The sequence below is a fragment of the Ylistrum balloti genome, unplaced genomic scaffold (assembly GCF_031769215.1).
Source record: "Ylistrum balloti isolate Yb309-2 unplaced genomic scaffold, AGI_CSIRO_Ybal_v1 Utg370044, whole genome shotgun sequence".
Classification (NCBI taxonomy): Eukaryota; Metazoa; Mollusca; class Bivalvia; order Pectinida; family Pectinidae; genus Ylistrum; species Ylistrum balloti.
The window spans coordinates 6279-31041 of NW_026782100.1; the positions used below are offsets into that span (position 1 = coordinate 6279).

Genomic DNA, 24763 nt, shown 5'->3' on the forward strand with positions numbered 1-24763 from the left:
TCTTAAACTATAATTCAGAAGACGACTCCTTAGCCCTAGCCTAATAAACACTAAACACTTCGCAGCAAGTCTAGAAGACCAGTTAAGCCTAAACACAGAGAGGAAGAGGAAGTGGATTACTATGTATTGTATTTATAGACAAGTGGCACCTAAATATAATGTATGGGAATTATCTTTCGTACAAATTTTAAGAAAAGTTATGATTCCAAGGCAATCTAGAATCCATTAGAACAGTCGATGATCAGTTAAATTGTAATGTGGGCGGATGGATTGGTCAAATGATTTTCACAATTTGGATATTGACGCCTCTACGTGTACGGAGTACACGTGCTAAAATAGTAGGAATCGCAATTTTCATGATACCATCGTTCGTACTTTCCGTTTTCCAGAATACTTTGACATCTCCAGAAGCAATATAAAGCTGTACATATGGATCAGGTCTCTTTCATAAGTTTCGTTTTCTAAATTCCCGGGTTTTCACACACAAACTTTTCTACCTTTCAACACAAAAGATTTCCAAAATATTGCTAAATATTTTTATCTAATTTATCTACAAATATATTCAATAAGATAGTGCGAGGAAGTTTGCTTATTGATATTTATTTAGACAATAAAATCATATAATCCACCGAATTCGCTGATTTAAAAAGTCTCGAAGTTGCGATATCGCATGGCAGCCGCCATATTTGGATGGACAACCATAAGTTCGCGTACGGGGCAACCTAAGAAACTGTGAATTTAGCATTACTCTGTCATCATTTGCTATTTTGTCTGATGCAAGATATAGTTTCACATAAAACCGTTATCAACCGTTAGTTTTAAACAATGGATCCTGCCGATAGTACGACTTCCTCACTTGGGACAACTGGAGATACAGGCCACCTCTTGCAGGAGCTTATCAACTTACAAAAATCCCACGGTTTGTTTTGGGTTTTTGTGCACTCGACACTTTTATTTTGATACTCTTTGCTTTTTTAACACTTATATGTTTTTATAAAGATACATCCGTGTCAGTTTCCGAGGCATTGGTTGTTATTTTAAGTGTAGCTAATTTTTTACCCTTTCATTTTCGCCGAAAACAAAAAAAATCGTTCCGCGGCAATATAACTGAAACTGAAACAGGTCATATACCAAGCCCAGTTCCTTCACAGGTAGATGTTTTTGACTTTATAGGCTTACGTTCGTAAATTAGCCATCCAAGATACATATTACGGATAACCCATTGATTCTCTTCTAATGGAATCTTTGTTTGAATTTAATGGAAAGGAATTGATAAAATCAACAACACAACCAAAAAGACAGAGTGGGTCCAGCATTGAATAACCCTTTGTTTCCCTGTGAATTTTTACAGTGTTAACAGATAACTTTATGAAATGGCAGGAAAGAGATGTACCAGATTATAAATTGGTTTATATCTCATCAGTATCTCTGTGAAAACAGCAAGTAATGGCAACAAGAGTGAGCATCCAGACCCACCTAACCCGTGCACAAACACAAAATATAGATCTTTTGCTGTTTTAATCTGAATTCTTCTCAATGACTTGCATAATCTTAGGAAAGACATGTTGTGAACATTTACAGCTATATTAAAATCACATGTTACTGTTATATTTTTGGAGGTAGGTTTAAACGCCACCAGTGTAATGACGGATATCAATAGAAGTTGGAACTTGTGATCGCCCCAATTAAAATATCAGTTATCTAAAATGTTGTTGTGATTTCATTTCATATAAAAATGTCAAAAACTCTTTAACACAAAATCAACAAAAGACATTTTAGACCAATACTGTGGCAGAAATACATGAGATGAATTAATTAATTTTTTATATTAGCATTGAATAACCCTGAAGAATCATGAATCAAAATGCATTTCTATGGGAGGGTAAATGTAGACCAATATTTTGGTTTGAGCTGTATTTTGTTAAATATTTCAAATCCAATTTTGATTGAGTACATTTGTTTTAAGATATGATTCTGTCAGAGTCGGCAAAAAAATGAATTATGCAAACATTTGGGGGACTGACATTTATTTTACAATGATCATGTGCAGATGTATGCAGGATTCAGATTACCATGGTAGTTTGAGGCTTTTCTTATTAGAAAAGTGTCAACATACATCCCATAATCATCTTGTATCATGAGTGGAGAAATCATTTTTTTTTTGTGGAATGAGAACCGAAAATTGAATAAGTGTGTGAGCACTGCAGGTCTCGTTCCAAAACTGGTGAAGTTATTATAATTAGTCTAGATGAGATCACACACACAGTATACAAGAGTCTTATAGGATCAATCCTAATTAGTGAAACAAACTCCAAAGTTATGCAATTTATGAATGACGTTTTGTCTACAATGCAGCAGCTTATCTACTGGGACACAATACATGTACACATTACTTATTTATTCAGGAAGAAAGCTGGCACTTTTTATAAAAAATTCCTTGACTGTGATATGAACTAGCATTTTTAATGTTTTATCAAAGATCTTGATAGTTCCTCTAAATATGTTCCATATTCTTGGTTGGGCATATGCTGTAACCCTTTCCTTTCATAATTTGGTAATTTCTGGATCGTTTTTGGTCAATTAATTTTTTCCAACAGTTATGGCCATATAAATTTAGTAATTTTGATAACTGTTTTCACAGAAATGGTAAGGCCAATATCAGAAAGCCTTGTCCAACTCCAGTGGGAATTGCAGATTTTTTTTTTCATGTGTCATTAGCACACATCTTAACAAAGCTACAATTACATTAAAAAGTTTCGAACTTCTCCTTGGTTGGGGGTGGGGATATTCGTGTTACTCCAAATATAGTTATTTAGAAATACATATATAAAATGCATGGAGCTTAGTTATGTGTAGACACTGATGAAGTTATTGTACTTCATGATATGCATGATAACATGGTTAACATATTGTTTGTTTGGTTATAGTGATGTCTTCTGGGAATGTGACCGGATCTCTACCAATACATGAAAGGTAATGTCTATTTTAAGAAGATATATCCTGGAGCTGGCATTGTCTTCATGTGTGATGGCTTTTATGTATAATTATTACATATCTAGTACCAGAGCTATCCATGGTCTAGACTTAAGGACTCTAGTAACTAATCTATTGGAGTATTTGCTATACACGATAATGTAATTATAAAATGTTATATTAATGTATATGGAATCTTACACAAGTTTTCTTTTGATTTGTGGATTTATGAAACCATTCCAAGAATTTTTTCATTTTAGTGAGCCTTTTGCAAGCTAAAATAAAATTTATTGAAGAGTTTTATAAATCAAATATCACTTGGAAACAAATTTAATATCCTTTTGATCACAGGATCAATTTTTTCTAGCAAATTGGTAAAAAAATGGAGTCATGTCTGTTCTCTCTATGTATATATGGTCTCCATTGTAACATCACCATGTCATCTGAATATTGCATATGTATAATGAGCAGAAATACAACATGGGTATACACACTGGATACCAATCATGTGATAAAGGTATCTATAAGGTAAACCGAAGGTAAATGACATGTTCAGGAACACACTGATTTTTGTGACTCAAATATTTGAGTCCTGGACTCATGATTTTTCTTTGAGACTCGCTCAAAATTCGATAATTTACTCATTGTCTTTGTAACTGGACTCATCATAATTTTGGTGTTATGGACTCAGCAGATAAACTTCTACAAAGAAAATACATTGTTTGATGGTGTTACATTCCTGTATAGTATTACATTGGGAAGCATACATTATTCTTGTACACATGCTGAATTTGATTGCAAGTAACATTATTTTCCAACTTTAAAGTCTTAAAGCCGACTCCATAGAAAAGAAAGAACATCATTATTACAATAAATCTGTTATATCTGACCTAATAATAAAACTAGTATACCAGTGGACACTCTATCTGGAAATTCTTCAATCAGGAAGTTACTGTCACTTATAGACCGATAAGTATTTTGCTCTACAGATTATGAACAGATAAGTATTAGAACAATAGATTTTGTATATATATATATAGATAAATATATTCTTTTCATTTATTATAAGAAATTTAAATCATAAATCTCAATCCCCCAACTTCATCTTTATCTCTTTACAGTATGGATCCAGGAAATTCTGGAGATGGAACAGCGGGTAATCCTACCCTGACAGAACTGATGAAGACAATATACGATGCCCCTGCTCCACGCCAGTTAATGTAAATATAGCTGTTTATAGGTCTAACAGAGTACAAGAAAGTTTTCTCTATAATCCGTTTATCAGCAGGAATTTCAGATAATCTTCATACAATTTTTTCTCAATAATGATAAGACGTTTTTTCAACTTGTCAGTATCAGCATGATTTCCATGCTTTTTTTAAAAATTTAATTTGATATTTTCATTTTTCTTATTATTACACTTTTGCTAAAATCCTTCGCTTCTTGATACTTGTTTATATTTAGAATGTTTCAGAGTGACAATAATTTAACAAAGTCCGCCCCAATATGATTTCTTACACTGCAGTGTTATATCTGCTGATCTAGAACATGTGTTTTTCCAGTACACTTCAAGGATCTGATACAGTGAATAGCTTCAGTGTATATGGTCGAGAGGTGGACATAATGGCCAGTAAGGGCAGCAGTGGCATTGTAACAGGATCAGGTGGGATGTCACAGGCCACGACAGGCAGCAATAAGGTAGGTCACAGGCCACCACAGGCATCAATAAGGTAGGTCACAGGCAGCAATAAGGTAGATCATAGGCCACGACAGGCAGCAATAAGGTAGGTCACAGGCCACCACAGGCAGAAATAAGTTAGGTCACAGGCCACCACAGGCAGCAATAAGGTAGGTCACAGGCCACGACAGGCAGAAATAAGGTAGGTCACAGGCCACGACAGGCAACAATAAGGTAGGTCACAGGCCACGACAGGCAGCAATAAGGTAGGTCACAAGCCATGACAGGCAGCAATAAGGTAGGTCACAAGCCACCACAGGCAGCAATAAGGTAGGTCACAGGCCACAACAGGCAGCAATAAGTTAGGTCACAGGCCACCACAGGCAGCAATAAGGTAGGTCACAGGCCACCACAGGCAGCAATAAGGTAGGTCACAAGCCACAACAGGCAGCAATAAGTTAGGTCACAAGCCACCACAGGCAGCAATAAGTTAGGTCACAGGCCACCACAGGCAGCAATAAGGTAGGTCACAGGCCACCACAGGCAGCAATAAGGTAGGTCACAGGTCATGACAGGCAGCAATAAGGTAGGTCACAGGCCACCACAGGCAGGAGAAAGGTAGGTCACAGGCCACCACAGGCAGCAGAAATGTAGGTCATAGGCCACAACAGGCAGCAACAAGGTAGGTCACAGGTCATGACAGGCAGCAATAAGGTAGGTCACAGGTCATGACAGGCAGTAATCAGGTAGGTCACAGGTCATGACAGGCAGTAATCAGGTAGGTTACAGGCAATGACAGGCAGCAGTAAGGTAGGTCACTGACCAAGATAGGCAGCAGTAAGATAGGTCAATGACCAAGACAGGCAAAAATAAGGTTCGTCACAGACCATGTTACAAAATCAAATGTCATTATTGATATATGTGAGGTTTGTCAGAGGCTGCAAGGTAATTAGTCTGGTGTTTATTTACAGGTGAAGATAACTCCTGTGGTGAAGTATGATTGGGAACAGCTCCACTACATTGGTAACCTGGTGGCAATACACAAAAACAGTTTGTATGCAGCATATACTCTCAGAGGTAAGAAATATCTTAGTTATCACAATTTATCATTTATCACTGTTAGTTATCACAATTTATCATCTATCACTGTTAGTTATCACAATTTATCATCTATCACTGTTAGTTATCACAATTTATCATTTATCACTGTTAGTTATCACAATTTATCATTTATCACTGTTAGTTATCACAATTTATCATTTATCACTGTTAGTTATCACAATTTATCATTTATCATTGTTAGTTATCACAATTTATCATCTATCACTGTTAGTTATCACAATTTATCATTTATCACTGTTAGTTATCACAATTTATCATTTATCATTGTTAGTTATCACAATTTATCATATATCACTGTTAGTTATCACAATTTATCATTTATCACTGTTAGTTATCACAATTTATCATTTATCACTGTTAGTTATCACAATTTATCATTTATCACTGTTAGTTATCACAATTTATCATTTATCACTGTTAGTTATCACAATTTATCATTTATCACTGTTAGTTATCACAATTTATCATTTATCACTGTTAGTTATCACAATTTATCATTTATCACTGTTAGTTATCACAATTTATCATTTATCACTGTTAGACCAGAAAACACCTGTCAGACACTAGACCAGAAAACACCTGTCAGACACTAGACCAGAAAACACCTGTCAGACACTGGACCAGAAAACACCTATCAGACACCTGGTCAAATCTGGTGACATAATAGCACATCAAGCTCAGGCTACAGTGATAACATGTAATACAGAATTAGCTTTGTTGTGTCCGTACTATACAAGTTCTCAGAAAGTCATTATTTGTATTCTTAGGTAAATCAGGTGGCATTGTACGAATCATTAATCGCCGGACAGCTGAACGGGTCCTGTTAAAGGATTTCACTGGCAAGGTTATAGACATAGCCTTTGCTCACACAGATGACGTCATTTTTGGTGCTGTGGATGAGGTCGGCAATCTCTTTGTATACAGTATTAAAGAAACAGATTCCGACAAACTGATGTATCCTTTTACATTGAAAAATCTGAACAAAGAAAACCTGTTACATATGAATAACAATTTCATCATCTTTTAGTATACAAGACTTCGCAACCATTTCTTCCAAGGCATGAAATTTTAAATACTTTATAAGGCCCTTTTCTTTTTCCAAAACCAAAGACTTTCCATTCAAACTTTCACTACTGTAGGTAAGATTTCTCATCCAAATTTTCACTACATAAGACTACATGCAATATATCAAAGTGCAAGACTTCACATCCAATTTTTTATCTTAGGTTAGAAAAAAGTTGAAAAAGAAAGCTTGTCAAAGCCTTAACTTCATTAGAACTAACCTTGTCCTTCATGTCCGTCGTGATAAAGAGGCACCTCGCACCGAGTACCACCGCCTGATCTGGTGCCCATTCATCCCAGATGATTCAGACGATAGCAGTGTAACTGAGTCCTCCACACAGGATGCCTCAAGAGTGCTTGTTCTTACTCACAATGAGAAGGTATTACCGACAAAAAAGATGTCAGTTGTATTGTTTTGTACCTTAGAAATGATTCTCAAATCAAATACAGAAAGTGACATCAGCACACCACTAGATATTCTCTTATAACCCCTGTATTAGATTGGGACATCACTTATAACCCCTGTATTAGATTGGGACATCCCCACATCAATGGGCCTTCTCTTGTAACCCCTGTATTAGATTGTGACATCACCACATCAATGGACCTTCTCTTGTAACCCCTGTATTAGATTGTGACATCCCCACATCAATGGACCTTCTCTTGTAACCCCTGTATTAGATTGTGACATCCCCACATCAATGAACCTTCTCTTATAACCCCTGTATTAGATTGTGACATCCCTACATCAGTGGGCCTTCTCTTGTAACCCCTGTATTAGATTGTGACATCCCCCACATCAGTGGGCCTTCTCTTGTAACTCCTGTATTAGATTGTGACATCCCCACATCAGTGGGCCTTCTCTTGTAACCCCTGTATTAGATTGTGACATCCCCACATCAGTGGGCCTTCTCTTATAACCCCTGTATTAGATTGTGACATCCCCACATCAATGGACCTTCTCTTGTAACCCCTGTATTAGATTGTGACATCCCCACATCAGTGGGCCTTCTCTTGTAACCCCTGTATTAGATTGTGACATCCCCACATCAGTGGGCCTTCTCTTATAACCCCTGTATTAGATTGTGACATCCCTACATCAGTGGGCCTTCTCTTATAACCCCTGTATTAGATTGTGACATCCCCACATCAATGGACCTTCTCTTGTAACTCCTGTATTAGATTGTGACATCCCCACATCAGTGGGCCTTCTCTTGTAACTCCTGTATTAGATTGTGACATCACCACATCAACGGATATTCTCTTGTAACTCCTGTATTAGATTGTGACATCCCCACATCAGTGGGCCTTCTCTTGTAACCCCTGTATTAGATTGTGACATCCCCACATCAATGGACCTTCTCTTGTAACCCCTGTATTAGATTTTGACATCCCCACATCAATGGACCTTCTCTTGTAACCCCTGTATTAGATTGTGACATCCCCACATCAATGGGCCTTCTCTTGTAACTCCTGTATTAGATTGTGACATCCCCACATCAGTGGGCCTTCTCTTGTAACCCCTGTATTAGATTGTGACATCCCCACATCAGTGGGCCTTCTCTTGTAACTCCTGTATTAGATTGTGACATCCCCACATCAGTGGGCCTTCTCTTGTAACTCATGTATTAGATTGTGACATCCCCACATCAGTGGGCCTTCTCTTGTAACCCCTGTATTAGATTGTGACATCCCCACATCAATGGACCTTCTCTTGTAACCCCTGTATTAGATTATGAAGGTAAGAAAATTTAATGGAGGACTGATCTGTGTTCCTGGTCTCATCAGGGGCTGGGTAAAAACATGTGTATTTTATGGAGAACTAATCTCCTGAATATTAGTACACATTGCACAAATCTTTGAAAATGAACATCATTTGATGAAAAATTATAAAATAAGTTTTACGAAATACATTTCTCGTCTTTGTTAAAAAAAAAATTTAGGAATGAGAAGGTGGAAACTGAATGATTGTCCTAGTACATATTATAGACATGTTATTGATCAACAGGCAGAGATCTGGAATGTGGACCTGGTGACTAAGGAATATTCTAGTGGTCCACTGGTGGTACACGAAGTGCAGTTTGGACTGATTCTCATCGACAGTCATAAACAGGTAAATAATTGTATACCTTGATGATACTTGAAAAGCATCTCCTTTTCTCAATAAGGGGCTGTGGTAGTTCATCACTATCTACCTGTGGAGGTCTGTAGTTCATCACTACCTACCTGTGGAGGTCTGTAGTTCATCACTAAATACCTGTGGAGGTCTGTAGATCATCACTACCCACCTGTGGAGGTCTGTAGATCATCACTACCTACCTGTGGAGGTCTGTAGTTTATCACTACCTACCTGTGGAGGTCTGTAGTTCATCACTACCTACCTGTGGAGGTCTATAGTTCATCACTACCCACCTGTGGAGGTCTGTAGATCATCACTACCTACCTGTGGAGGTCTGTAGTTTATCACTACCTACCTGTGGAGGTCTAGATCATCACTACCTACCTGTGGAGGTCTGTAGTTCATCACTACCTACCTGTGGAGGTCTGTAGTTCATCACTACCTACCTGTGGAGGTCTGTAGTTCATCACTACCTACCTGTGGAGGTCTGTAGTTCATCACTACCTACCTGTGGAGGTCTGTTGTTCATCACTACCTACCTGTGGTGGTCTGTAGTTCATTACTACCTACCTGTGGAGGTCTGTAGTTCATCACTACCCACCTGTGGAGGTCTATAAATCATCACTATCTACCTGTGGAGGTCTGTAGTTCATCACTACCTACCTGTGGAGGTCTGTAGTTCATTACTACCTACCTGTGGAGGTCTGTAGATCATCACTACCTACCTGTGGAGGTCTGTAGATCATCACTACCCACCTGTGGAGGTCTGTAGTTCATCACTACCCACCTGTGGAGGTCTGTAGATCATCACTACCTACCTGTGGAGGTCTGTAGTTCATCACTACATATCTGTGGAGGTCTGTAGTTCATCACTACCAACCTGTGGAGGTCTGTAGTTCATCACTACCTACCTGTGGAGGTCTGTAGATCATCACTACCTACCTGTGGAGGTCTGTAGTTCATCACTACCTACCTGTGGAGGTCTGTAGATCATCACTACCTACCTGTGGAGGTCTGTAGATCATCACTACCCACCTGTGGAGGTCTGTAGATCATCACTACCTACCTGTGGAGGTCTGTAGATCATCACTACCTACCTGTGGAGGTCTATAAATCATCACTATCTACCTGTGGAGGTCTGTAGTTCATCACTACCTACCTGTGGTGGTCTGTAGTTTATCACTACCTACCTGTGGAGGTCTGTAGTTTATCACTACCTACCTGTGGAGGTCTGTAGATCATCACTACCTACCTGTGGAGGTCTGTAGATCATCACTACCTACCTGTGGAGGTCTGTAGATCATCACTACCTATCTGTGGAGGTCTGTAGATCATCACTACCTACCTGTGGAGGTCTGTAGTTTATCACTACCTACCTGTGGAGGTCTGTAGATCATCACTACCTACCTGTGGAGGTCTGTAGATCATCAATACCCACCTGTGGAGGTCTGTAGTTCATCACTACCCACCTGTGAAGGTCTGTAGTTCATCACTATCTACCTGTGGAGGTCTGTAGTTTATCACTACCTACCTGTGGAGGTCTGTAGATCATCACTACCCACCTGTGGAGGTCTGTAGTTCATCACTACCTACCTGTGGAGGTCTGTAGATCATCACTACCTACCTGTGGAGGTCTGTAGTTCATCACTACCTACCTGTGGAGGTCTGTAAATCATCATTACCCACTTGTGGAGGTCTGTAGTTCATCACTACCAACCTGTGGAGGTCTGTAGATCATCACTACCTACCTGTGGAGGTCTGTAGTTCATCACTACCTACCTGTGGAGGTCTGTAGTTCATCACTACCTACCTGTGGAGGTCTGTAGTTCATCACTACCTACCTGTGGAGGTCTGTAGTTCATCACTACCTACCTGTGGAGGTCTGTAGTTCATCACTACCTACCTGTGGAGGTCTGTAGTTCATCACTACCTACCTGTGGAGGTCTGTAGTTCATCACTACCTACCTGTGGAGGTCTGTAGATCATCACTACCCACCTGTGGAGGTCTGTAGTTCATCACTACCTACCTGTGGAGGTCTGTAGTTCATCACTACCCACCTGTGGAGGTCTGTAGTTCATCACTACCTACTTGTGGAGGTCAGTAGATCATCACTACCCACCTGTGGAGGTCTGTAGTTCATCACTACCTACCTGTGGAGGTCTGTAGTTCATCACTACCCACCTGTGGAGGTCTGTAGTTCATCACTACCCACCTGTGGAGGTCTGTAGTTCATCACTACCTACTTGTGGAGGTTTGTTTTTCTCAGGACTCTTAACCCTAAATGCACTGAATGACATGTGGTGGGCCTCCTTATGTTGTTCAGTGAGTTTGCTACCACATACCTTAAGTATTAATCATTTCAAATGAGACTGGCTGTTCATGGGTCAATAAATCCATTAAATAAATTCTACATTTTGAAATGTTTTTTTGATTTTCTGAATACCAGGCCATCATGGATGCTGCATTTTCACCTGATGGCACGGCTCTAGCGACGGCCAGTTTGGATGGGGAAGTCAAATTCTTCCAGGTCAATATGGGTGAAAACATGTCTCCAAGGTGAGTATCAAGTTTCTTCTATTCGAAAACAAACAGAGGTGGTAGCTGGTAAAATATTAGGAGTAGGAGCATGTCTGGTGTTAGAGGTGGTAGCTGGTCTGGTGTTAGAGGTGGTAGCTGGTCTGGTGTAAGAGGTGGGAGGGTGTTAGAGCTGGTAGCTGGTCTGGTGTTAGAGGTAGGAGGGTGTTAGAGGTGGTAGCTGGTCTGGTGTTAGAGGTGGGAGGGTGTTAGAGGTGGTAGCTGGTCTGGTGTTAGAGGTGGTAGCTGGTCTGGTGTTAGAGGTGGGAGGGTGTTAGAGGTGGTAGCTGGTCTGGTGTTAGAGGTGGGAGGGTGTTAGAGGTGATAGCTGGTCTGGTGTTAAAGGTGGTAGCTGGTCTGGTGTTAGAGGTGGTAGCTGGTCTGGTGTTAGAGGTTGTTAATGGTCTGGTGTTAGAATTGGTATTTTCTGATTACCTGTTTCTGTGTATGCTGATAAGGAAAAATGATATTTGTCCCATGCTGATTTACCTAAAGAAATAAAATGACTTGAACTTTAATTGTAATTTTCCTGGTTTGGGAATTTGAAAAATATTTTATCCTGGTTTTGGTTCAACCAGTGCACTTTGGTGTTTACCTTTGTAACCTTGTTGATACAGATGTCTACACCAGTGGAAACCTCACGACGGCAAACCACTGTCGAGCCTATTCTTCCTGGATGACCACAAGTACTTCAGTGAGGAGTAAGTATGTCAGATGGCTGACCCTAACAGTTACCTCTGCTTTAAATTGATGTTAACAAAATGGCTTACTTATGTCCTTAAACTTTTATCTGGTATTCCTTCAGAAAACAACGATGAAATATTACGACAATGGCTACATCGTAGCAATACTTACAGTTTTAATATTGTAATGGGAAGTATTGAATTTTTATCCACATCAGAATTTATTAAATACATTAATTGGTAGTGAGGATTGTACGTAATTAATGTATTTCGGTCATTAGGCATTGTTTATATTGTCTATATAATTTTCATTAAAAAGTAAGTAGATATTTCTGTTGTACATACGTGTGATGCAACAAGTTATTCAGCAGGGACACGATTAACTTTTCAGAACTGATCCAATGAAGAAGTCGTGGTAATTTGCACAGAGCACCATGTCTTTCCCTTCATTTTCTGGTTGTTTTTATATGTAATATTAAATGTTATGTGCGATGATGTAGAAATTTTTCTTTCAATTTGAAAATAATTCAATTAATGTGATTAAGAATTCAATTCAAGAAAATAAAATTTTACATTTTGGGTGATCTCTATCAACTAATATTTCTAAATTTTCATCCTGTATGGGAAACACTTTTTGAATATTTGAGTACCTACATGTACCTAACCATGTACTGTTCAGATATTTCTGCAATACCTTAAATTGTACTCAAAATACATTAACTTTATGTATTTTTATGTTAGGTAGATGGGGGTGGATATGGTGGTAGACTATTTAAGTTAAATATTTGTTATAGTTTTTATCATTAAGTTTTTTATTTTGATTCAACCTTCCAATATCATTGTAGTATTTTTTAATTAGATATAAATGAGTGAGTTTTGTTGCCCAGACAGTGACTGTCGTTCAGTCAATTAATTTATGTGTCGTCAGATATGTATTACATGTTTCAATAACATCACAGTTTTTTGTTGAATGTCAAAAAATGTTTCATGTAACAAAGTCAAACAATGAAATCTTCAGTTAACAGAAAAAACATAGCATTGACTAAGATATTGATTTTGGTAAAGAAAATAAAAATTGTAGATAAGAAAATATAATCTTTACAAATTTCTTGTATTTTAAATTACATATTTGTGTATTGTTTTGATGTCATCCACTTTTGTTTTCTTATTTGCTGTGTGGGTTTTATAGAATCATTCTGTCCTATATTCACATCATCTGTACAACAGGAGAGGTGTTTACACTATAATCACACCATCTGTACTACAGGAGAGGTGTTTACACTATTATCACACCATCTGTACAACAGGAGAGGTGTTTACACTATTATCACACCATCTGTACAACAGGAGAGGTGTTTACACTATAATCACACCATCTGTACTACAGGAGAGGTGTTCACTCTATAATCACACCATCTGTACAACAGGAGAGGTGTTTACACTATAATCACACCATCTGTACTACAGGAGAGGTGTTTACACTATAATCACACCATCTGTACTACAGGAGAGGTGTACACATGGTAATCACACCATCTGTACAACAGGAGAGGTGTTTACACTATAATCACACCATCTGTACTACAGGAGAGGTGTTTACACTATAATCACACCATCTGTACAACAGGAGAGGTGTACACACTATAATCACACCATCTGTACAACAGGAGAGGTGTACACATGGTAATCACACCATCTGTACTACAGGAGAGGTGTTTACACTATAATCACACCATCTGTACAACAGGAGAGGTGTACACACTATAATCACACCATCTGTACAACAGGAGAGGTGTACACATGGTAATCACACCATCTGTACTACAGGAGAGGTGTTTACACTATAATCACACCATCTGTACAACAGGAGAGGTGTACACACTATAATCACACCATCTGTACTACAGGAGAGGTGTGTACACTATCATCACACCATCTGTACTACAGGAGAGGTGTTTACACTATAATCACACCATCTGTACTACAGGAGAGGTGTTTACACTATAATCACACCATCTGTACAACAGGAGAGGTGTACACACTATAATCACACCATCTGTACAACAGGAGAGGTGTACACATGGTAATCACACCATCTGTACTACAGGAGAGGTGTTTACACTATAATCACACCATCTGTTCAACAGGAGAGGTGTACACACTATAATCACACCATCTGTACAACAGGAGAGGTGTACACATGGTAATCACACCATCTGTACTACAGGAGAGGTGTTTACACTATAATCACACCATCTGTACAACAGGAGAGGTGTACACATGGTAATCACACCATCTGTACTACAGGAGAGGTGTTTACACTATAATCACACCATCTGTACAACAGGAGAGGTGTACACACTATAATCACACCATCTGTACAACAGGAGAGGTGTACACACTATAATCACACCATCTGTACTACAGGAGAGGTGTACACACTATAATCACACCATCTGTATAACAGGAGAGGTGTTTACACTAATCACACCATCTGTACAACAGGAGAGGTGTTAACACTGTAATCACACCATCTGTACAACAGGAGAGGTGTACACACTATTATCACACCATCTGTACAACAGGAGAGGTGTTTACACTAATCACACCATCTGTACAACAGGAGAGGTGTTTACACTATTATCACACCATCTGTACAACAGGAGAGGTGTTTACACTATTATCACACCATCTGTACAACAGGAGAGGTGTTTACACTATAATCACACCATCTGTACAACAGGAGAGGTGTTTACACTATAATCACACCATCTGTACAACAGGAGAGGTGTTTACACTATTATCACACCATCTGTACAACAGGAGAGGTGTTTACACTATAATCACACCATCTGTACAACAGGAGAGGTGTACACACTATAATCACACCATCTGTACAACAGGAGAGGTGTTTACACTATAATCACACTGTCTGTACTACAGGAGTGGTGTTTTCACACTCTCATGTCTCCTACTGGACTGCTACATGATATCCAGATATTTACACTGTCCTATCAAGGTATCCAGATATTTACACTCCTATCAAGGTATCCAGATATTTACACTCCTATCAAAGTATCCAGATATTTACATTATCATATCTAGATATCCATGTATATTCAGTTATCAGAATTAAGAGAATGTTAATATTTTTAGTTATGTAATATTTGTATAGGATTTTAATTCCATGGTAGTTTCATTCCATAGTAAGCAAAAATAAATGCTTTGAGGTGAGTTTCAAAAATCTCTAATGAAATGAAAACGACTTTAAGATACCATTTAATGCACTACATGATGTGTCACAAAAAGTCTTTTTAAAAATGGATGAAGTATGACTGATTTAAAAGATATTGTAACGTTTGCTTTGTAGCATTAAAGATAGCTCACAGGCCTCCTGTCCTCCTGTCCAGTAGAACTGGGAGGCTATAAAAAGCTCTGATCTCTAAATCTTTTCTATGCTTTGATCACAGTGCCCAGTTTTGGAAATTTGCTGTGACTGGAGCTATGAATAATCAGGAGTTAAAGATCTGGACGTGTGAATCTTGGACCTGTCTACAGACAATCAGGTAGGTTTTACTGGAGATTGTGTCTACAGACAATCAGGTAGGTTTTACTGGAGATTGTGTCTACAGACAATCAGGTAGGTTTTACTGGAGATTGTGTCTACAGACAATCAGGTAGGTTTTACTGGAGATTGTGTCTACAGACCATTAGGTAGGTTTTACTGGAGATTGTGTCTACAGACAATCAGTTAGGTTTTACTGGAGATTGTGTCTACAGACAATCAGGTAGGTTTTACTGGATATTGTGTCTACAGACCATCAGATAGGTTTTACTGGAGATTGTGTCTATAGACCATCAGGTAAGGTTTACTGGAGATTGTGTCTACAGACAATCAGGTAGGTTTTACTGGAGATTGTGTCTACAGACCATCAGATAGGTTTTACTGGAGATTGTGTCTACAGACCATCAGATAAGTTTTACTGGAGATTGTGTCTACAGACCATTAGGTAGGTTTTACTGGAGATTGTGCCTACAGACCATCAGGTAGGTTTTACTGGAGATTGTGTCTACCGACAATCAGGTAGGTTTTACTGGAGATTGTGTCTACAGACCATCAGGTAGGTTTACTGGAGATTGTGTCTACAGACCATCAGGTAGGTTTTACTGGAGACTATAATAAAGAGGATGTAGGTCATAAATGGCAATTTTGTTTTAGTTTCAAGACATGATTAGTATTGAGAAGAATTGGTTACGGGAAGTTGCACTGTATTTTATACATTTACATGTTTTTCTTATAAAATTGTCATAATTTTTTTTACTCTTTTAAATTTCTAGATTTTCCTGCCCACCTGGATTACCATCAAATTTCCAACTTGACCCCTGCATGAAAGCAGCGTTAGATTTGAGTGCTAAATATCTGGTCCTGTCTGATATCCGAAGAAAGGTACATACCTAAAGTTACTGTAGGAAGGAATTATAGGTTTACAGTGTATATACTTATTGGTCCCCCACTGGTACTGTCAGAGGGAATTATAGGTTTACAGTGTATATACTTATTGGTCCCCCACTGGTACTGTCAGAGGGAATTATAGGTTTACAGTGTATATACTTATTGGTAGTCTCCTACTGGTACTGTCAGAGGGAATTATAGGTTTACAGTGTATATACTTATTGGTAGTCCCCTCCTGGTACTGTCAGAGGGAATTATAGGTTTACAGTGTATATACCTATTGGTAGTCCCCCACTGGTACTGTCAGAGGGAATTATAGGTTTACAGTGTATATACTTATTGGTAGTCCCCCACTGGTACTGTCAGAGGGAATTATAGGTTTACAGTGTATATACTTATTGGTCCCCCACTGGTACTGTCAGAGGGAATTATAGGTTTACAGTGTATATACTTATTGGTAGTCCCCCACTGGTACTGTCAGAGGGAATTATAGGTTTACAGTGTATATACTTATTGGTAGTCCCCCACTGGTACTGTCAGAGGGAATTATAGGTTTACAGTGTATATACTTATTGGTCCCCCACTGGTACTGTCAGAGGGAATTATAGGTTTACAGTGTATATACTTATTGGTAGTCCCCCACTGGTACTGTCAGAGGGAATTATAGGTTTACAGTGTATATACTTATTGGTCCCCCACTGGTACTGTCAGAGGGAATTATAGGTTTACAGTGTATATACTTATTGGTAGTCCCCTACTGGTACTGTCAGGGGGAATTATAGGTTTACAGTGTATATACTTATTGGTATTCCCGCACTGGTACTGTCAGAGGGAATTATAGGTTTACAGTGTATATACTTATTGGTCCCCCAATGGTACTGTCAGAGGGAATTATAGGTTTACAGTGTATATACTTATTGGTCCCCCACTGGTACTGTCAGAGGGAATTATAGGTTTACAGTGTATATACTTATTGGTCCCCCTCTGGTACTGTCAGAGGGAATTATAGGTTTACAGTGTATATACTTATTGGTATTCCCGCACTGGTACTGTCAGAGGGAATTATAGGTTTACAGTGTATATACTTATTGGTCCCCCACTGGTACTGTCAGAGGGAATTATAGGTTTACAGTGTATATACTTATTGGTAGTCCCCCACTGGTACTGTCAGAGGGAATTATAGGTTTACAGTGTATATACTTATTGGTATTCCCGCACTGGTACTGTCAGAGGGAATTATAGGTTTACAGTGTATATACTTATTGGTCCCCCACTGGTACTGTCAGAGGGAATTATAGGTTTACAGTGTATATACTTATTGGTCCCCCTCTGGTACTGTCAGAGGGAATTATAGGTTTACAGTGTATATACTTATTGGTAGTCCCCCACTGGTACTGTCCGAGGGAATTATGGGCTTACAATGTAAATACCTAGCTAAATACATGTTTCTTCTCTGAACCAAAATATTGTATTTTTCCCCAAAATTTGATATATAAAATCTCAGTATATTTTTCCAAACTGCGTGAAAAAGATCGCTGAAAATTTTGAATTTCTGTATGCTTGAACACAATAAATATGGAAGTTTCAAAATTAAAGAATTATGTTGCCATGCATTTTAATCTCAGAAAATTGATAATTTTCAATCTGTTAGCTATCATATGGATACAGGAAGTTTGCAGGAAATACAGTGAACAGGAGTTCTTGTTAAATGCCATCTTATTTGACCTAGTTCTCACATCTCATGAGAGTTTCAAAACCAGCTTGAGTTATCTCCCTTGAAATTTTGTGAATGTGTACAAATTGATGTTTTTATTTTGATCTCTTTAAATACCAAAATAAGATCATTGTTTTACCCACAAAATATTAATTTTTGTGTCAAGTTGATCCCCAAAATTAAGTTTTTTGGGGTTCCTGTTTAACCATCCACCTGTATAATTCAAGTTGTAACTACGCCATTCTCACATAAACGTATTTTAGTGTTGTACAAACCACCCACAAAAACTAATTGATCTGCTGACCGATGCCTGCTCATATTTACCTCTAGAACTGCCTTTATAGAGGTTGATACAACGGTATCTGTTAATATTAGGTAATATCTCGAACGTTTTGTATTGTAGGTACTGTATGTGTTACAAATACATCAGGAGAGTGATGTGTTGTAGGTACTGTATGTGTTACAAATACATCAGGAGAGTGACATGTTGTAGTTACTGTATGTGTTACAAATACATCAGGAGAGTGATGTGTTGTAGGTACTGTATGTGTTACAAATACATCAGGAGAGTGACATGTTGTAGGTACTGTATGTGTTACAAATACATCAGGAGAGTGACATGTTGTAGGTACTGTATGTGTTACAAATACATCAGGAGAGTGATGTGTTGTAGGTACTGTATGTGTTACAAATACATCAGGAGAGTGATGTGTTGTAGGTACTGTATGTGTTACAAATACATCAGGAGAGTGATGATGTGTTGTAGGTACTGTATGTGTTACAAATACATCAGGAGAGTGATGTGTTGTAGGTACTGTATGTGTTACAAATACATCAGGAGAGTGACTCTAACACTGCCCACATCAGCTCGGTGTCCGAGTTTCTACTTGCCCAGCCATGTCTAAGCTTTGCTATAATGGATGCGAGCAAGAAAAAGTTTAAAAAATCTGTCACAGAGGATGATTCTCACCTGGATGACATCACCACAGGTATGAAGTATTCTGACTGATCTGTTGTACAAATCACCTTTATCTTTGGTTCGTCGGACATCTGTCCATAGATAATGATTATATCACTATTTCTGGAGAAGTACAATTTGCAAAGTAGGTTTGCCATGATCTCTAGATATGCTTGTTTATTTTCTTTAAACTATTGTAGCTCTGTAAAGGGGTAGTACTTTGTTATATGAAAAGGATTCTGATATTGTCAAAGAGAACAGAACTTGATGAATTAAGAAGTAATATTTGAAGCATTTCTGTTTTTGTGTTGTAGGTGAACTTGAGCGAGAGGAAAATGAGGATGGTGATAGCAAAATGGAATGTGGTACTACGTCAGGTGTTCAAATTAAGTTATACACTGTCCACCCCAAGTAAGTGTTTACCTCTTACCATCCCCGACCAATGTCTAATTACAAGATGGCAGCCCCTTGTGTTCCAATTTTCTTTGGGCCAGTCTTAGGCTTTCTATATTGACCCAATCTGATTAAAATGCAGATCCTTATTACTACTCCTCTACACAAAGGATCTCACAACATTCCACAAGAGGTCATGTTCTGGTGACCTTTCCATGATCTGTGCTTCAGAGGCATGACAAATTGTCTACATTGTAAATCTGAATTACAGGGAACAATTTGTCTCAATATATAATACACACTTGATGTGATGAAAAGACTTAAATTCTTTACATAGAAAAACAATTATGCAAGCTATTTTGCCCACTTTCATTCACTTTCAAGATTCTGGTAATTTGATTGGCTGATGCAAAAGGTCACCAGAACATGACCCCTTATGGGATGTTGCCAGATCCTATATATGCAGAGAGTAACAGAAGAAAAAATAGGATCTGCATTTGATTCAGATGGATATTGAAGGTGATGTTCACTAAAAGCTCAATATAACACCAAGACTAAATGTACAAATGTTCTGCATTGCTTATATTAATGTTCTTTTTATAAATTGTATAATTTTTATAAATTGATGCAGGGCCATATTGTATACTAGATCAAAGATACTAGCCTGGATTTTATGTAAAAATACCAGACAAGGAAGGATGGTTAGTGTTTTTGTCCCCGTGGATTCTATGTAAAACACACCAGCCAAGGAATGCTGGTTAGTGTTTTTGTCCCCGTGGATTCTATGTAAAACACATCAGACAAGGATTGATGGTAAGTGTTTTTGTCCCAGTGGATTCTATGTAAAACACACCAGACAAGGAATGCTGGTTAGTGTTTTTGTCCCCGTGGATTCTATGTAAAACACACCAGACAAGGAATGCTGGTTAGTGTTTTTGTCCCCGTGGATTCTATGTAAAACACACCAGACAAGGAATGATGGTTAGTGTTTTTGTCCCAGTGGATTCTATGTAAAACACACCAGACAAGGAATGATGGGTAGTGTTTTTGTCCCAGTGGATTCTATGTAAAACACACCAGACAAGGAATGATGGGTAGTGTTTTTGTCCCCGTGGATTCTATGTAAAACACACCAGACAAGGAATGATGGGTAGTGTTTTTGTCCCAGTGGATTCCACAGTTAGTGTCTACTGATTTCCTGAATCTGTTTATTTGTAGAACCCTACAAGAGTGACGAATTGCACTTTCTACTTAATTCTAGAACTCTTCAGCAGTTATGCTTTTCTACTTTTTCCAGGACCCTACAAGAGTGACGAATTGCACTTTCTACTTAATTCTAGAACTCTTCAGCAGTTATGCTTTTCTACTTTTTCCAGGACCCTACAAGAGTTACAAATTCGTTTCCGCCCGGAGTCGTCAGCTCCTCCACTGCCCACACCATCAGTCAGCACCATATCTCATGATGATACAGGTAACAACCAAAGTGTGTTTACTAGTTATATATAGCTGGTTCTCATAGATAGCTCACTAGGGCTAGAGGTAGACTAGCAGTTGTCTTATAAAATGATTTTTTCAGTGTCTTTGGAATAGAAATCTTTTGCATGGATTTTAATTCAAATGGACATCACAGTAAACAGATATATTAGAAATTGAAAGGACATGTTGTTTACACTCCTAATTATGTATAGATATTATCACAATACTCCATCATTTATGTCCAGTTTGACCGCTGAAATTAGACAGGAAACACCAATATATAACCCCAAAAACATACATAGCACATAACAAATTGTAAAACAAGGCAGATTCATTTGATAAAGATAGACACACACTTGTGCTAAACAATGTTTTACACTGTCTATAACAGCTTAAATTCTACTTTAAAACATTTATCATTTCACTGTCACAATTCGCCGCTCTGGGGTCCTCATCCCGGGTACATTATGTAATTACATGTTAATTTTACTAGCACATGGACAGTCAATTTGAAATCATTCCATCTTACGTTCAGAATTAATTTCCTTTTCTTTAGACTATCGTTGCATCATTTGCCATCTTTCTGGCATGAAACTGCTGGTGAAAGTGTTTGACAGTTAGACATTTTAGCTTACAGAGTGTGTTGTCCACATGCACCATCATATATCTTGCAAAAAATTTGCATATCCTTTGAGTTATCAATACTGATTCCTTTCTATGTTAATTACTATAATTATGAATCAATATCTGTATATATATATATTTTAGCAAAAACCATCCATCATTTAATCCATTATTAAGGTTCTGTGCTATTTAAATATTGTGGGTAAGAGTTACTTCCCTTTGGCCTTCAGAATCGCCTGTTATCATTGCTCATGTTTTTAAATAACTTTTAAATCTGTCACCTTTAAGTATGTATTATAACCAAAATTTGATATTAAAACAGTTTGGTAGGAAATTTGTATAGCAAATTTTATGTTGTTCGTATATAATTAATTACTTAAACTTTTGATAACATTATCCCAAAATTAACCTCAATTCATTTACTTTACAAAATATAACAGATGACAGGAATATAAGATTTATTTACCTGTCAATTCATCTTAACCTAATCATTAAAATATAGCATCAGTACATCACATTTAGGACAAGTCTGGTGTCATCTCCATGTTACAATATACCATCAGTACATCACATTTAGGACAAGTCTGGTGTCATCTCCATGTTACAATATACCATCAGTACATCACATTTAGGACAAGTCTGGTGTCATCACCATGTTACAATATACCATCAGTACATCTCGTGTCATCACCATGTTACAATATACCATCAGTACATCACACTTAGGACAGGTCTGGTGTCATCACCATGTTACAATATACCATAAGTACATCTCGTGTCATCACCATGTTACAATATACCATCAGTACATCACACTTAGGACAAGTCTGGTGTCATCATCATGTTACAATATACCATCAGTACATCTCGTGTCATCACCATGTTACAACATACCATCAGTACATCACACTTAGGACAAGTGTGGTGTCATCATCATGTTACAATAAACCATCAATCAGATCACATGTTTAAAAAGTGTTCTGGAATGATTTTTCATTGAGATGAGCTGGAAAGTTAACAAAATTGTGTACACGTTTTTTGTGTGAAATTTTCATTGACAGGCAAACGTAGAATGAAGGGTAATTTTACACGTAGAAATGCAGGGCTTTTCCTGTCTTTCAGGCAAATTATAGCACCATCCTTTATCAGCATTTTTACCGTTTTTCTTCCGATATCGAAAAAAATTCATAACCTGAACTCTCTAAAAATGAAAGAAAAATTTGTAAAAAAATAATAGAATGATGGTTTAAGCCAATGGATTAGTATGAAATTATTATTTTCTCTGTGAAAAAAATGCTGATTTGCCAAGGAAGTGCCCTGTTATGTGTTGCTAATAAGTAGTAAATTGTGTGGATGTGTCAACTAGAAGTACATCATTGTCATCAACATTTTGCCTCGGGTGCTGGATAAAGCTAAGCTTCTGTAGCATTGACTGTTTGTGGACCTTTATGGTTACTGCGGTAACAACAGACTTTTCAAAGTGAAATGAGCCATCATACATTTATAGGAGTAAATGACAGTTCATTCTATCATGTTGTCATCAAATGTAATGTCATTTAATGTTTTATAAATGTTTATCATATATTCAGGGTGTGATATTTACCATTTAAATCATGAATTTCTCCTTATTTTTATCTTTTCAAACACATTCTTTGTTTTCCACTTTTATTTTCAATTCTGAAAGTCAGAAAAATTATTTTAGTGAGGTATTAAATTTTTCTCATTCCTTTATTTTCTGTTTTTTTTTCTCTTCGCTTTTCATCTGTACTACAGCACTCTGGCTTTAGAAGATTTTGATGTACATGATTTTGTTGTGTCTTCTGCACATAACCTTTACTCCCTTTGGACATGACCTTTACTCCCTCTGTACATGACCTTTACTCCCTCTGTACATGACCTTTACTCCCTCTGTATATGACCTTTACTCCCTCTGCACATGACCTTTACTCCCTATGCACATGACCTTTACTCCTCTGCACACTGCCCCTGCTACATAAGCACTTACAGAAATCATGGATTTCTTGAACAGATTTGATGTACAGTCTGGATTAAGTTCATTTAATCCTTTGAAAATTACAGTGGCCTCTGATAGTATGTCATTCATGAAATGTTGATTTAGTTATTGATTAATAGATTTAAACACTCAACAAGTATGTCGTTAAACCTCGTCACTATTTACATTAGGAAACATGATCTTTTTAATCAAACATGATAACTAGCACAAGATTAACACTGTCATTTATTTAACCATTTATGTATAAACAACAGACTTTTTTCATGCATTTTGTGAACTAGACTCAGTCTGGTATATCAGTGTATGTCAATGAAGGAGAAGAAAAAGAGTCAGTTACAACACTACTATGTAGATGGAGATATCTCACCCCAACAGCTGAGATTTTTAATGCGGAGAGCCTCAGTTTGGGCAGTAGGACCTTGCACTCCATGAAGATTAATAGCCTATGTGTTTTACTGTGTAACGTCCCCCCCATATATATATATATATACAGACTAGATCACAGCTGTCACTGGAATCCTATACAGGATCACTTCACATATTATATTGACCACCTACACAGGGCTAAGTGCCTTAGTTTTCATGGTATCAGGTATTTTTCTTCTCAGTTTATTTTTCTTCTGACTTAATTGCCTTGGTTCACTTTTAAGTCAAGTAAGTTTTAGTCCCGTGTATTGTGTACTATGTATGATGTAATGTGGTCGTCATCCGTGTAATATTGTATCTGACTGCAGTATTAGAAGATTGTATAGGGCTGATCATATACAAGTAATGGGGATATATAAACTAATAGTTTTAGTTTGTTTAAAATACTGCATACTACACCAGCTAATAACGACATAGAGGCTTAATAATATCTGTTGTGGGAGTTTATCAATTCTTTATCAATAAAGTAGGGGCTTAATGATATCTGTTATTG

At 37.7% G+C, this 24763-nt stretch overlaps 1 protein-coding gene across 1 annotated transcript in view; it reads left to right on the forward strand.

The window, feature by feature from the left end:
- The first annotated feature begins 717 nt into the window (after positions 1-717).
- LOC132549179 (enhancer of mRNA-decapping protein 4-like) overlaps positions 718-24763 on the forward strand; it is a 48098-nt gene continuing 24052 nt past the window's right edge. Inside the window, exons 1-15 of the mRNA XM_060213097.1 lie at positions 718-919; positions 2928-2973; positions 4095-4193; positions 4536-4671; positions 5623-5728; positions 6541-6727; positions 7050-7215; positions 8844-8948; positions 11402-11511; positions 12147-12230; positions 15683-15778; positions 16551-16659; positions 19191-19368; positions 19652-19748; positions 21107-21201. Of these exons, the coding sequence (XP_060069080.1) occupies positions 826-919; positions 2928-2973; positions 4095-4193; positions 4536-4671; positions 5623-5728; positions 6541-6727; positions 7050-7215; positions 8844-8948; positions 11402-11511; positions 12147-12230; positions 15683-15778; positions 16551-16659; positions 19191-19368; positions 19652-19748; positions 21107-21201 (1708 nt within the window). The 5' untranslated portion in view covers positions 718-825. The remainder of the gene's footprint in view (positions 920-2927; positions 2974-4094; positions 4194-4535; positions 4672-5622; positions 5729-6540; positions 6728-7049; positions 7216-8843; positions 8949-11401; positions 11512-12146; positions 12231-15682; positions 15779-16550; positions 16660-19190; positions 19369-19651; positions 19749-21106; positions 21202-24763) is intronic.